The following is a 16,317-nucleotide window of genomic DNA, read 5'->3' on the forward strand; positions in this document are numbered from 1 at the left end:
CACGATCACTTCTAAGTACTTTTATTTGTTTGCCACTTTGCTTTTCGACAAGGGTCTTAAACTTCTTGAAAATACCAAAGACTTCTGATTTTGCTTTTATAAAGTAGAACCAAGTCATTCTAGAAAAATCATCTATGAAGAGAATGAAATACCTGTTGTTATGGAGTGACGACGTCCGCATTGGTCTAGATATATCTGTATCAGATCCAACAAGTCCTTTGCTCTCCATGCTTTGCCTGTTGAAAACGACAGTCGATGTTGCTTGCCAAGGAGACATCCTTCACAAGCTTCACTATTCTCTTTTAGGCATGGGAGATCTCTCATCATATTTTTTTGATATAATAACTTTAAGGTATGTGTATTAAAGTGGCCAAATCTTCAATGCCACAGCCATGAGTCGTCTACTTCTGCTTTCATGGCAATGTTAGGGCCTTGTCTCAGGCTTATAGGGAAACTTCTATTCCTCTCCTCCATTTTTACTCGGCCAATTTCTAGTTTTTTATTATCATATATTTTACATGTGTCTCCTTCGAAATGGAGAGTATAACCTTTCTCTCCATCATTTGGCCAATGCTCAAGAGATTTTCTTTAAGATTGGGAACTAGTAGAACACCAGTAATAAATCTCATACCTTTCTTCATCTCTACCATAACTGTGCCTTTGCCTTTTGATTCAACGACAGTGTCGTTCCCCATTCAGACTTTCACTTTGATGGATTCGTCAATATCCTTGAAGATGCTTGCATCTTTGGCCATATGATTGCTGCAGCCACTATCCAAGTACCAACTTCCACTTGTTTCACTATTGGAATCTTGGCTAGCATAGAAAAGATGTTGCTCACCATGTTTCTCTTCAGCAAAGTTTGCTTGATACTTATTTTTGTTGCGGCAATACTTCTCCATATGTCCAAATTTTTTGCAGTGGCGGCATTGTGGCTTTCCACGATATCGACAGTCTTTCTTGGCATGATTTGTCCTCTTGCAAATGCCGCATGGAGGATATTCATTTTGATAATTTCTAGAGAAGTTTCTAGAATTCTCTTTATTTCTAGAAGTTTCTCCATTATTCCTTTTATCTTTATTTTGAGACCGTAATTTGAGCTTTGATTGAAAGGCATTTTCAGTTGAGTCTTCATCATGCCTATTCAACCTTTGCTCATAAGCTTCAAGTGACCCCATCAACTCTGTTACTAATAAGGTAGATAGATCTTTTGTTTGCTCAATTGTTGTCACGATTGGATCATATTTACGGGGAACACTAATTAGAATTTTCTCCATAATTTTCTTGTCAAGAATATTTTTCCCGTACGCTCTCATTTGGTTAACTATTTCTTTTATCTTAGAATAGTAGTCCTTTACGGTCTCAGATTCCTTCATATTTAACAATTCAAAGTTACACCGTAGAGTTTGTAATTTTACAGCACGTACCTTTTCACTTCCTTCGAACTCCTCCTGCAGCGTAGTCCATGCTTCTTTGGCTGTTGTTGCACCCATTATTCTCGGAAAAATTGTGTTGGTCACAGCTTGTTGCAAAATGAATAACGCCTTTGAATTCTTTTGTTTGTTCTCTTTTAACTCCTTTTTTTGAGCCGCAGTAAGGGCTGAGGTGTCTTCTAGAGTAGAAAATCCTTCTTCTATCGTGTCCCATAAATCTTGGAAGGTGAAATATGTCTTCATTTTTGTACTCCAAAAATCATAATTTTCACCATTAAAAATGGGAATAGGGATAGATGATGGTTGAATGGTGTTAGCCATGGATTAGAATTTGTGTTTTTGAAAGTGGGTAGAATATTGGGAATTTTTTTTTTGGAAGTAGTGGGGTAATATTTCTACCCCCAGTAGATGATCGAACGTAGCTCTGGTACCACTGTTAGTTTATGAATTATCAAATAGAAAAAACTTATCTAATTAGTAGAAGGAATGGGGGGCAAATTTATAATGATAGGCTTAGTTAAGAGGAAAACTAGTTTAGAGGAATAGTTGGAATAGATTTGAGTAGTGGAAATGACTTACTAGTTGCTTGGTACGAATGTTGAGTACATGGCATATTTATAGGCCTCAACACATCATTCATGTTTTATGTAGAAAACTCTAGAAATATCTATTCTAGAGTTTTCTATCTATATGTAATTATCTACATAATTCTAGAGTTTGTATCATCTAGTAGTTACTAGCATACATCTTGTATTTTCTATAATGATCTAGCTTATTCTAGAAGTTTGTATCACATTTTAACAGATTTGTATAAAATAAAGAAAATAGAGTTCCTTGAAAAGAGATATCATGATTTGTAGTTATGCAATTATATCAAAATAAGATAGACAATGGCAATATAGAATGACATCACAACAATTTAGAGATATTTTAAACTAACGTGTCGACGTAATATAGAGTAACTCAACTTTTATATTATAAATAGATAGATTGGTTTAGTGTTTAGAGTTAGAGTACTTTACACAGATTCTTAAATTTGAAGTTTTGGAATCCCTTTCTGACAAAGAAAAAAACACATTAATTGAGAAAAGTAATTAATATGTTTGTTTATGTGGAAAACAATATCTTTATTTATGTTAAAAAATAATTTAATTTCCTACTATGACTTCCGTTATCATTTCTCTCTCTTATGAAATGGAAAATATTTAAAAATTGGATAGAGATAAAGGCATAACTAAATATAGTAATCATTTGAACAATTTTTTTTACAGAAATAAATAAATAAAAAGGTACAGTGGTTGTATTGTTCAAAAGAAGCTGAACCAAAAATGCTCCTACTCCTACCCTTGTCATATACCAAGCCATAATCAGTGATGGACCCAACAACTTTAAAAAAAATTTCAGATAAAGGAGTACAAACTGGTTTAAACTAATTTATTCTGAAATTCTCGAGCACCTTGTCAACATATTTGCTCTGTTATTGAGATATTGCCCCAACAATTCTGTTTCTTATGATTTCCAATACGTTATAACATTTGTACTACACCAAGATCTTTCATCAGAAACTCGCCAACATATAACATAAGATTAATAAATAAACCGTCTAAGAGCTTCTTATGATACACACAACACCTAACATGATGTCTTTGTCAGTGTGAAAGTTTCAGAGAGAGAGAAAAGTTAAAATGAATTCTCTTCTGTTATTATTTTCTATTCATCTCTAAAAATGACAGAGAATGAATTATATAGACAAACCAAACTTACAAAGGAAGGCACACTCAAAACTAATATGCTGACGTGACAAAGCCACTCAGCTTACAAAAGAATACAAAACATACAAATAAAGCAATGCTACCTAATACTCTATTACTCCCCCACAAACTCAGGTTGGGACGAACCAAGAACCTTGAGTTTGTCTCTAAAATTGCAGAATTGAACTTTAGAGAGAGGCTTGGTAAGTATATCAGCAATTTGAGCTTGAGTTGGCACATAGGAGACAATTAAAGATTTGTTGAGAACCTTTTCTCTAACAAAGAAAATATCAAGTTCCATATGCTTAGTTCTGGAATGAAGAAATGGATTATGGCTGAGAGATATAGTACTCTGATTATCACAGTAATGAATTGGAGTTGGAATCTGAACTTGTAATTCATTAAGCAAAGATTGAATCCATAAAATTTCAGAAGTAGCCAACGCTAAACTGCGATACTCAGCTTCAGCAGTAGAGCGAGCTACAAGAGTTTGCTTCTTAGACCACCATGAAATAAGGTTGGGACCAAAAAATATACAAGCCCCAGATGTAGAGCGTCTATCATCCACGTCAGAAGCCCAATCAAAATCTGAAAAACCCTGCAAAGATAGAAGAGCAGTAGCAGAAGCAGATTGAAAATGCAGGCCAAAATCAACAGTTCCACGAAGATATCGTAGAATACGTTTTACAGCACTCCAATGAGAAGTAAGAGGTTGTGCCATAAATTGACACACTTTATTAACAGCATATCCAATTTCTGGCCGAGTAATAGTAACACATTGAAGAGCACCAACTATGGATCTGTAAGCTACAAGATCATCAAAATAATCAGACCCATACTTTGAAAGCTTAAGTTTGGCTTGTTGAGGAGTAGAGATGCCCTTGGCATTATACATATCAGTTCGCTGTAGAAGATCTCTGATGTATTTAGCTTGATTAAGAATAACAGAACTTGAATTTGTGCGTTTGACTTCAATACCCAGAAAATAATCCAAGTCACCAAGTTGCTTAAGAGCAAAAACACCATTCAGCTTTGAGATAAAAGACTGCACTAGAGAATGAGAATTTCCCGTGACAATTATATCATCAACGTAGATCAACATATAAATGCACACTTGAGACTGCTTGTAAATAAGTAAGGAGGGATCACAACGACTTTGAACAAAGCCAAAACCAAGTAACGTTTTAGTCAGCCTATCATACCAGGCGCGAGGAGCCTGCTTTAAGCCATAAATGGCTTTATTTAACTTACATACAAGAGTTTTATCTGAAACCTCAAAGCCAGGTGGTTGCATCATATAAACATCTTCTTCCAAAAATCCATTAAGGAAAGCATTGTTGATATCAACTTGTTTAATAGGCCAATGATATGTGACATCAAGAGTTAGGATAACTCGAATAGTAATTGGTTTAATGACAGGTGAAAAAGTTTCACTATAGTCACAACCAAACTTTTGATGAAATCCTTTAGCTACAAGGCGAGCTTTATACTTATTGATAGTTCCATCCTGATTTTCCTTTATATGATAAACCCATTTGCAGCCAACAACAGTACGGTTAGAAGGTAAGGGAACAAGTGTCCATGTTTGATTTTTTATTAGAGCATCATATTCAAGAGACATAGCAGTTTTCCATGATGGAGATGATAAAGCTTGTTTAAGAGATGTAGGTTCAGTAGTAGTAAGTAAAAGTGTGGGGTGCAGTTTAGGTCTAACAATTCCAGACTTGGATCTAGTTTGCATAGGATGAACATTGGAGGTTGATGGTTGTAAAGTAGGAGTAGAGAGTGGTGACAAACTAGACGATGAATTTGAAGTAGAAGTAGAGGCAACATCATTAGAGGACAAAACCCCAAGTGGAAAATTAGTGGAACTGTTTGAAACAAATGTAGTAGATGGTATGAGATGTTGATATGGGAAACGCTACTCATTGAAAATAACATCTTTGGAAATAAACAAACGACCATTGGTATCAAGACACTTATATCCCTTGTGAGAAGAAGAGTATCCCAGGAAGACACACTCTGTTGACCGAAAGTGAAGTTTATTTGTGTTATATGGTGTGAGTAAAGGATAACAAGCACACCCAAACACCTTAAGAAAGGTGTAATCCAAATCTTTACTATACAAAACCTGATAGGGAACAGTTTTGTTGTTAGATAAAGATGGTAATCTGTTAATAAGATATACAGCAGTGTGAAAGGCATGATCCCAATATTTCATAGGCAAGGATGCTTGAGAGAGAAGAGTTAATCCCATTTCAACAATATGCCTATGCTTTCTTTCAACAACACCATTTTGATGATGTGTATGAGGACAGATTAATCTATGAGTTATACCCAAACTGGTTAAAAACTGAGTAAATGGTCGAAATTCACCACCCCAATCAGACTGAACAGATTTGATTTTATGATTAAATTGAAACTGGTTAAGCCGGTTTTGTGACTGTTGTGGAGGAATTACATTAGTAACAAATGCTTGAGGTGATGAGGCAGGAGCAGAAGAAGTAACATTCTGCTGTGGTCGAACATATTGAAAATGATTCTTCATAAAGCCAACAGGATAAGGCTGATAGGTATAATTCATCTGTTGAGGCATGAAGGTTGATTGTTGAGGCATAAAATTTGGATAACTAGGTGCATAAGCCGGATTAAATCTGTGATAACAGTAGGAAGCCTCATGACCAAACTTGTAGCAAACTTGACACTGAATATTTCCTCTACCTGAACGTCCACCACTACCACCTCTGCGACCAAATCTACCACCTCGACTTGCTTGAAATCCATGAGAGTGTTGAGAACCATCACTTGCAAATTGAGGTGCAGTACCAGTTACATTTACCTGAGGTGTAGTATTTGATACTAACACATTCTGTAAAGAAGCTGATTCAGGTAATTTGGATTGTGTTAAATTCAAAGTGGAAACAGAATCAACAATGTCCTTCTATTTATTAACACGAGATTCTTGAGCTAAAAGCAAGGATTCAACATCATCAAATTCAAACCACTCAGGCTTGCTATTCACTAATGTAACCAAAGATTCATACTCAGTAGGTAAACCATCAAGAAGCGCATCAAGTTTCTCTTGTGGTGAAATAGTTTCTCCAATTGAAAGAAGAGAATCAGAGATCGATTTGATGCGAGTGAGAACATGTGAAACTGATTGATCACCTTTTTTGATATTTCGAAGCTCAGAACGTAAATGTCGAGCTTGAGCTTTAGTTTTTGAATGAAAATAATGATGAACTTTCTCCCAAAGTTGCCATGAATATCGACATCCAATAACTTTCGGTAGAATCGACGACGAAAGCGAGGATTGAAGCCATGCAAGAAGAAGTTGATCTTGCAACTCCCAGGCTACGAATGCAGGATTCTCAATATCAGCAAGACGATCCTCTTCAGTAAGATAGCGACTCGGAATTTCTGGTGATACACAAAAACGATGCAATCTATGCGTGCGAAGAACAGGTTCAATTTGTTGAAGCCAGACAAGATAATTGTCATCTGATAATTTCTCTGTAATCGGAAACGAAAAAGAAGCAAAGTGTGACGAAAGAGATGCGGAAGAATTAGGTTTTGGATCGAAAGCCATCTGAGACTTCAGGAAGCTCTGATACCATGTGAAAGTTTCAGAGAGAGAGAAAAGTTAAAATGAATTCTCTTCTGTTATTATTTTCTATTCATCTCTAAAAATGACAGAGAGTGAATTATATAGACAAACCAAACTTACAAAGGAAGGCACACTCAAAACTAATATGCTGACGTGGCAAAGCCACTCAGCTTACAAAAGAATACAAAACATACAAATAAAGCAATGCTACCTAATACTCTATTAGTCAGCACAAGTATTTCCCATGAGAATTGAGAACCTTTAAACCTTAGCTCCATTTATTTTCTAAAATGTGGTTAATCAGTTGTGTACATGTGATAGGAACATCCTGGCCAATGGCCTGTGGCCACTCAGCAATTTTGATACTCAAAGAATTGTTTAACTCTAGTCATTCAATTGGTTCAGCTCTATCTACCGTACTATCATGTATCCAGTTGGTACATAGTAGTCACATTTTTCGCTGCTGATAACATGGCCATATGTGAACTCAGGCTACAAGTTGCTTCAGCTAATGTTATTTTGTTTTGAGTTATAGATGTGGAAATATCTGTATTTTAAGTCAACTTATTATTATTTTTTATCTAATTGAAATACCATAATATAGCCAGTTTGGCATAGATTTGCATCAGACAGAAATCATTCTGCTGCAAAATATTGACACCACTGTTGTGTTTTCACTATTTTCCCATGTTTGGTTTACTTTTTCACTACAATTGAGTTGATCCTACAAAAAGTGATTCAGTTAATAACTTTCCCAGACTGAATGACTTTTGTCATCAATTGAGTGTAAATAGGTCCACTTGCACTCCAAACTGAGGCATATGATGGGAGCATGCCAAATTTGATCTTGAGGCCACAGTCCTGGACTAAGGTATATAGGTTACAGAATGCATCCTCATGGACATTGATTTTGTTTGTTAAAGTTAAACACAAAATTTATAAAAATAATTATTAAGCATGGGATTGTAATGTGTTGAGACAACTGTATAGAGAGTAATACTTGTTACATGATTTTGTTTAATATTTTGTTACTGGAGGATGATGTGGTGCCACTAATGTAAATGTTTTGTTTTGTAAGGTATGTAGCATTATTTTTGCAGATTTTCCTTTTGGGTCTGGCTTCTCGTATGCAAAAAATCTCACTGCTCAACGGAGTGACTGGAAATTAGTTCACCATACCCATCAATTTCTTAGGAGGGTACACTCACTATCATCATATTTCGTGCATAGTCGTTCTTTCTCTCCTTTCTTTATAGCTTACTTTAGGAGAATCAATCTCCTAACCATTCTGAAAACAAGCTATATAATTTTGGTCATTTTATTAGTAAGCTTTAATTTTTTATATGGTAATCTCTGTAGTGGTTGATTGATCACCCGAAATTTCTTTTAAATGAATTTTACATCGGAGGTGATTCATATTCTGGCATACCTGCCCCTGGTATTGTTCAAGAAATTTCAAATGGTAAGAAATTTTAAAAGGTTTAATTGGTAATATGAATCAGTTATTCAATTAATAGCTAATGTCTTTACAACTTATTATAACAATGTAGTAGAAAATGTTTCATAATCATTTTAACTAATATTCTCACACTCATATACTAATTATTTGGATTCTTATTCGGTGTGTGGAAGTTAGCAAAACAGAAATTCCAAGTCAAGAGAGGAAGTATTAATTTATTTTTTTTACTCACTATACTCAAATTAATTATTTAATTACTTCCTTATATTCGTTTCTGTCTTGTTCTGTCACTTTTGAAACTCGGTATAAAGAAAAATGAAATTGTTACAGATATTGTGAATATATTACAGATATTGTGGATACATATATTATGGGCTATTATCCTCACTATCAATTAGGGATATGATTAGATTAGTTTCCATAATATTAGAGATTAGTATCTCTATCATTTATTGTATTCACTCTATAAATAAGATTAGTATGTGTACAACAATACACACAATTCCTGAATCACAACATGGTATCTAGAGCTTAGGTTCTTTTCTTTTAAAATATATTTTTCTCTCTTCTTGCAAAGGCCCTTGCTGCCACCACCGGCTACCGCCGGCCGCTGACCACCGCTTCCGGTCGCCCACTCTAACCGTCGTCGGCCGCTGCGCCGGCGGCTACCACCTCCGGTCGTCGCACCGCTGACCGCTGCCTCTGGTCATCGTGCCGCCAGTTGCCACGTTGCCGACCGTCGCCTCTGGTTGCTGCCTTCAGTTGTCACCTCCGACCACCACCTTGGGTCGTCACACCGCCGCCACAGGTCGCTTCCTGTCGCCGCCTCCAACTGCCGCTTCAGATTGCCACCTTTGACTGCCACTTCCGGTCGCCAACTCCGACCGCCGCCTCCAGTCATCGCCTCTGGTCGCCGACTCCGACCGCCGCTTCCGATCGCCGACTCTGACCGCCGCTTCCGATCGCCGACTCCGACCGCCACTTCCGGTCGCCGCTTCGGGTCGCCAACTCCGACCGCCGCTTCCGGTCGCCACCTACAACCGCTTCCAGTCGCTGACTCCGACCGTCGCTTCAGGTGGTCGTCGCCTCCGATCGCCACTTTCGGTCGCTGCCTCCGATCGCCGCCTCTGACTGCTGCCTCCGGCTGCCTCCGGTGACTAGTTAGTAGATATGTTCACAAAAATCGCTTAAAGGACCTCGGATTGATTACATTTGTAACAAGCTTGGTGCATATGATATATATGCTCTAGCTTGAGGGGGAGTGTTACAGATATTGTGAATATATGTTTGTACTTACGTTTAATAAAGCTATTTACGTTGTATTTTCTACTAAAGTTGGTAAAGACAGCTTATATGTTTGTACTTAAATTTTGCATGAAAATATTTGAGTATCCTTGTTCACTAAAAGAATGTTAAAATGAAATGCCAATGATTCTTAGTCATCTACTGTCTTTGGACAGTCACTGCAGAGAAATTGTAAAGGAGAGTATATCGATATTGATTCCAGAAACGAATTGTGTTTAAGAGATATGAACTACTTTGAAGAGGCAAGTAATGAACATCCCATTTTTCTTATGATAATTCTTTCTACCCTTGCTATTCAGATCAGTTCGGTTTATTCAGCATATTAGTAAACTGTTATTTCTTATCTTCAGTGCCTTTCAGAAATTGATATAGGAAACATTTTGGAACACTGCTGCAAAGTTGATTTGCCTAAGAAACATGAAGCTCCGTGGAGGAGATATCTGTATCAAAAGTTTGAGGCCTCTCTTAATTCTTATTATACGAGAGAGCCAAACTTATGCTGCAATGTAACTTTTGCATATCTTGTATAGACTCTTTCACACATCTTTTGTCCACAATGTTCCAAATTTGATTTTCTCCATTTTACGTTATTGTAGATTTTTAGTGACTTCATTTCCGCTCAATGGGCCAATGATGAGAGTGTTCGCAAGTCGCTGCATACTCGAGAGGTTTGGTATAATATATACTTCATTATGCTTAGCGGATTGGTAATGCAACACCACAATGAGCAACAAATACTTAATTCTATGTTCAGTTCTAAATGGGTTGAAATTTGAGTCAGAGATTGATCAAAGTAGCCTTAAGAGTTAATGGATATCATACACATATTAATGTACATACCTTAATATATATTGCAGGGAACTATAGGCAAATGGGAACGCTGTTACAAAACTGATTTTAAGTTTCAGATCTCTAGTAGCTTCGATATTCATGTAAATCTTAGTGCGAAAGGATACCGTTCATTAATATACAGGTGAAGATTTTCACATCTTAAGTTAAATTTTAGTTTTCTGAAAACTGTTGTTTTTTTTTTTTTTCTTTTAGCTATCTCGTGGCTATCAGGAGCCAGCTGATTTCACAAGGCAATCGGTGTTTTGTTGTTGACAGCGGAGATCATGATGCAATTGTTCCTTTCATATCGACGCAAGCATGGATTAGGGCTCTAAACTACTCCATTGTGGAAGATTGGAGGCCATGGCTATAGAAGGACAAGTTGCAGGGTAGGCATTAAACTTTAGCCTTTATATAATAATTGTTTGCTTTTTTTACATTCAAAACTACATAGCAGATCATGGATCAAAATCAGACTTTACTCGTACACTGCATGTGTTGGTCCAAGTCTACGTGTACAAGTAGAATGGGCTGTTCTACTTCAAAAATGGGTCGTTCTGCTTCCAGAACGGGTCGTTCTAGTTCCAAGATTCGCGCAATCTGGGCCACAAAAAAAAATTTAAAAATTACTCAGAATTTGGTTCTCGGGAAATCGAATTCTGATCAAAAAAAAAAATAAAAAAATTGAAGCTCAGAATTTTGGTAAATTTTTTTTAAAAAATTCCACTTCCGTAAAAAATTCGCATATGTGACCATGAGTTTGACCCAAAATTTATGTGCATTGAGAAAATACCAAACGATCTTATATTGGTATATAGTTTAGGGGACATATTTAATGCTCGAAAAGGAGATGCACCTTCTTGCAATCCCATTTTACCTAATTATATAAAATTTCTACATAATTCCTAAAATCATATAAAACTGCTATATTATTCCTAATTGTCAGTCCAGCGAAATTGTTGGGTCAATTAATTAAGATATTGTGATCCAATTATTTAAATAATTATAATTAATATATTATCATATCTTTTAGATATTAAAGATATTTATTTATAGGCTTAATTGCAGTTTTGATCTTTCAAGTATTGTAATTGTGCAATTTTGATCTCTAAGATTTTAATTGGGTAATTTTAGTCCCTAAAAAATTGTAATTGTGCAATTTTAGTCCTTCAATTTTTAATTGAGCAATTTTAGTCCCTCAAATATCATAATTGTACGATTTTAGTCTCTCATTAAAAATTTAATAATTTTAATATATATATATATATACAATATTTTAAAATTATACAATTATTTGTCTATTCAAGTTAACATATATTATAATTTTCATTAATGTATCAAATGATATATATTTATTATTCCTAAATAAATAAAATTTATATATTATTATTTTTATAATATTACTAATAAATTAATATCTATAATATTATTAATATATTTATAGATAAACTAATAATTTGATAAATGTAACTTATTATATATTACTATACTTTTACAAAAATATAAGTATATTAATTAGAAATATACATATCTTATCTAATATATTTATATTTTTTGTAAAAGTATATTAATATATACTAAGTTATATTTATCAAATTATTAGTTTATCTATAAATATACTAAAAATATTATTGATATTAATTTATTAGCAATATTAAAATATTAATAATATATAAATTTTATATTATTTGCTACATTAACAAAAATTATAATATGTGTTAACTTAAATAAGCAAATAATTGTATAATTTTAAATATTATATATATATATATTAAAATTTTAAAATTATTAAATTTTTAATAGAAGAGATTAAAATCGTACAATTATGATATTTGAGGGACTAAAATTGTTCAATTAAAAATTGAAGGACTAAAATTGCACAACTTCAATCCTTTAAGGACTAAAATTATCTAATTAAAACCTTAGGGATCAAAATTGTACAATTGTAATACCTGAGGGGTCAAAACTGCAATTAAGCCTTATTTGTATCTTTTGGATATTTATCCATGCATATATCTATTGTACCGAAAATATTTGAAATAAGAAAACTTTATTTTGTTTTATTCTCTATATGGTATCAAATTAGCCTATTCGTTGTTGTTTCTCGATCCACCCATAACTTCCTTAACTACTATTGTGCTTGTAGAACTCACCACTGCATACATCTCCTATTAAACTCAATTTTAACAATCATCACAATTGACATACTCAAATAACTCATTTTTTACTAGCCTATGATCTTTACAAGTACATCATTGGTGACAAACCTTATCCCTCCAACTATTGGTGAAGGAAATGCGATCATTGTCAACCCTGCCTACACCATTGGATACGTGAAGATCACTATGTGTTTCTCACTCCTGTGGCCTTGATGCACAACTTGTCATGACCTCGATCACTTCTTCTGTTGTTGCATGGACGAGGTTAACCAAACACTATATGAACAAGTCTCGCACTCATGTAATGTCTCTAAAAGAACGTTTTTCATCTATTACCAAAGGCACCTCCCGTGTCAACGATTATTTGCATTCAATACCACTAATAGAAAATGAACTTGCTCTTATCGACCATCTTGTCGATGACTTGATCTTGTCATTGCCACTCTCAATGGTCTTGGACCATCTTTTTGTGAATTCATAGCCTCAATTTGTACTAGAGACACTCCTTTATTGTTTGATGAACTTTTTGACAAATTAGTAGATTTTGAAATTTTCACCCAACGAGATGAACGTCAACTACAATCTTTTCCTGCCACTTCCAATTGTCGCAACCCAAAATTTTTTGATCTTGGAACCTATGGTTTATACATTCTTTTAAAGATCTCATCAATTAAGGAATGCCAGGACACCAGACTAATCCTTAATTAATGGTTTTGAAAAATGAGTTCACGGAGTCGCCACCAATGTTTTACTCAAAATATTGGAAAAAGAAAAGGTTTTTAAAAATCCAATAATGGCCTTGATAACCAGAATTGGGTTTGGGGGTCGATTACGTATAGGGAAGGTATTAAGCACCCCTACAACGCCCTCAATTGGTACCCTATGATGAAGTTAGCGTTATAAACAATAATAATATAAATATTAAATCCCCTTTTTATTAATAACTGTTTACATGCTTAAAATTTAAATTATACAATTGACCCTAAAATGTCTACATGATTGCTTTTATTATAAACAATATTTATCAAAGATAAGAAATAAAAGAGAGAGAAGAAAATTAACTGAAATACCTCTTGAATGAGCTCTATTAATCTTCAAATATGGAGATTTAGGTGCTTTGTGCCAACCTTTCACACTAAAATAAGCCTCACACAACTCAAGAAATACAATAAGAGAGAGAGAGAAAATTTTCAAGCTCTAAGGAGTGCTGGACGAAATTTTTGGGGGTCCAGAGAACTGTGCCCAAGCTATCTATTTATATGCATCAGAAGGGTCCAGAACGGCCCGTTCCAAAATCGGAACGGCCCGTTCTGGATCTGGCCATTATGTGTTAAATTCATAACTGGAACGACCCCTTCTGAAACTGGAACGGCCCGTTCCAGAGATAAGATTAACACACAATTTGGTAGACTGGAACTGGCGTTCCAAACAAGAGATTTTAGGCCATCTTGATATCTTGGAACGGCCCATTCCAGTTTAGGAACGACCCGTTCTAGATAAGGTTTTTAACCCTTTTTTAGGAGCTTGGAACGACCCGTTCCAATTTCGGAACGGCCCGTTCTGGCTTAGGAACGGCCCGTTCCAGCCTATTATTTTGAGGCCTTTTAGGAGTCTCGAAACGGCCTGTTCCAATTCAAGAACGGCCCATTCCGGACTTGGGAACAACACGTTCTGATTTTGGAACGACCCGTTCCGAGCCACTTAAAACAGTTGATTTGGGCTTTCGAGCCCTCTGATGTCCTATCTTGTTGTTAGTATGCCCCCGAACGAAATTGGGTATCTACACCAATTACACAAATATCTCTTAAGGGTCAAATCGTAGCAAACAATATTTTTCATCAAATTGTAGTAGCTCTTCTTCTAGAGATAATAGTCAAGGCTCTAAATTCCTAACTCCTATCTATCAACATTGTGATCATAAAGGCAATATACTACTAGAAAAATGAAAATTTGTGCGAAAATTTGTGACGGATAAAATGTCGTCACTAATAGTGACGACTTTTGTGACGAAAATTTTATTTTTGTGACGGACTACTTATTTTTAGAGTTTGTGACGGATTTTGTGATGAAAAAATTTTCGTCTCTAACAATTCCGTCACAAACAGGGTCACTAATAAAAAAAATTGCGACAGATTTAGTGACGGATTTTGATTCCTCTCTAAATATTTCGTCACAAAAATTCGTAACAAAATTTAATGAATAATTTTGTGACGGATTTTGTGATGGAAAATTTTTAAAAATTGTATTCTGTCACAAATTTCGTCACAATCTGTGAGGGATTATGTATCCCTCTCAAAATAGAAAATTTTACGTTAAATACCTCTTTTCGTCCCTTATAATATTTTTTTGTTTCAATTTAGTCCCACTTTAATTTTTTGTTTCAATTTGGTCCCCAATAATTAAAATCATTGCAATTTGGGACTTCCGTCCAAATGATTTAAACGGAGTTAACTGTTGACCACGTGGATGCCACGTGAATGTGTACGTGGATGCCAAATTGCATGAATACACCTGGAACCAGAACGGCCCGTTCTGGATGCACTCTTGGTGTGTTAATTTTGCAACCGGAAAGGGCCGTTCCAAATGCAAATTTAACACAACATGAGTGCAGAAGAACGGGCCGTTCTGAAACCATAACGGGTCGTTCTGCTTCTAGAACGGGCCGTTCTGAATTCAGAACGGCCCATTCCCGAATGCCAAATTCGTGTTTTTAATTGTATTTTTTTATTATATCTATATTAATAAAAATATAATAAATAAAAAATATAATAAATTAATATTCATTTATGAATAAAACTAAAAAAAAATCAAATATGATAAGATCTTCTAAAATCCTTCTTTGATTTGAACTTATCCAGTTCAAAATCTTGACTAAAATGCCGCAATATGATTCAAAAATTGAAAATAAAAATTCTTAATATATCATAAATTCAAAGACAGAAACATGGTTCATAAACTGAAAACAAAAATTCAGAACATAATATATACTAAAATAGTTCAAAGAAATTATTGAGAAAGAAGATCATCTGGGTAATGCTGAAGGAAAACCCTAAATCACAAAAATTCAGGTTGTACCTCCTCAAGAACAGGTTGTTATTGTTGGGGTACATCGCCAATGACTTCAAGGGGAAACATCATTTTGTTTCATCCTTGACTGTATAGTGTCAATTTAGTAGTAAGTGGTTCACTCCAATTTGAATAACAATGAAATAAAACTTGTTACCATTGTCCTTAGTGATACACTGCATCGACCTTAATGATACACTGTATAGCCCAAATGTTTTGCAATTGAAATTATCAATCACCATTAACAATATTACCAAATCTAGTGTTTGAAATTCTTTGTACTTTAGCAAATATTCGCCCATGATAATTTTTATTTTCGATAACTTGGATTTTATTGAATTTTTTTTATTGGATTAGCAAAAATAAAATAAAAAATATATATATATATAAACTAAAGATTAAATTCTGGAACCAGAATGGCCCGTTCTGGTTACATTGTTGGTGTGTTAATTTTGCACCTAGAACGGCCCGTTCCAGGTACAAAATTAACACACCAACAGTGTAACCAAAACGGGCCGCTATGGTTTCAGAACGGGCCGTTCTGGTTTCAGGTGTATTCCAGTATTTTGGGATCCACTTACGTGGCATTTATGTGGCATCCACCTGGCATCCACGTAGCCATCAGTTAACTCCGTTTAAATCATTTAGACGGAAGTCCCAAATTGCAATGATTTAATTTATTGGGGACCAAATTGAGACCAAAAAT

General features: G+C 34.9%; 2 protein-coding genes and 1 long non-coding RNA gene across 3 annotated transcripts; 2 read left to right on the plus strand and 1 right to left on the minus strand.

Moving 5' to 3' along the window:
* Positions 1-695: 695 nt before the first annotated feature.
* LOC145956077 (uncharacterized) lies at positions 696-1,754 on the minus strand. The gene has a single exon (XM_083071637.1). It carries the CDS (start codon positions 1,752-1,754, stop codon positions 696-698), a length of 1,059 nt encoding a protein of 352 aa, XP_082927763.1.
* Positions 1,755-6,785: 5,031 nt separating this feature from the next.
* LOC145955573 (uncharacterized) lies at positions 6,786-8,572 on the plus strand. Its single transcript, XR_014432213.1, has 2 exons — positions 6,786-7,662; positions 7,870-8,572. It is a non-coding gene; the product is annotated as an uncharacterized LOC145955573 (long non-coding RNA).
* A 973-nt stretch (positions 8,573-9,545) lies between these two features.
* LOC145956078 (serine carboxypeptidase-like 19) lies at positions 9,546-10,759 on the plus strand. Its single transcript, XM_083071638.1, has 5 exons — positions 9,546-9,797; positions 9,906-10,061; positions 10,152-10,223; positions 10,413-10,528; positions 10,663-10,759. Exons 1-5 carry the CDS (start codon positions 9,780-9,782, stop codon positions 10,757-10,759), a joined length of 459 nt encoding a protein of 152 aa, XP_082927764.1. The 5' UTR covers positions 9,546-9,779.
* Positions 10,760-16,317: the final 5,558 nt, after the last annotated feature.

This window comes from Cajanus cajan, chromosome 3 (genome assembly GCF_000230855.2).
Source record: "Cajanus cajan strain Asha chromosome 3, NIPB_CcT2T_4, whole genome shotgun sequence".
Taxonomy (NCBI): Eukaryota; Viridiplantae; Streptophyta; class Magnoliopsida; order Fabales; family Fabaceae; genus Cajanus; species Cajanus cajan.

What these genes read in the sequence shown, in the direction of transcription:
- LOC145956077 (XM_083071637.1), bottom strand. Translation starts at nt 1,754, where the DNA reads ATGGCTAACACCATTCAACCATCATCTATCCCTATTCCCATTTTTAAT.
- LOC145956078 (XM_083071638.1), top strand. An exon ending in AGCCAAACTTATGCTGCAAT is followed by an intron (nt 10,062 to 10,151) that starts GTAACTTTTGCA and finishes ACGTTATTGTAG; the next exon opens with ATTTTTAGTGACTTCATTTC. An exon ending in AGTCGCTGCATACTCGAGAG is followed by an intron (nt 10,224 to 10,412) that starts GTTTGGTATAAT and finishes TATATATTGCAG; the next exon opens with GGAACTATAGGCAAATGGGA.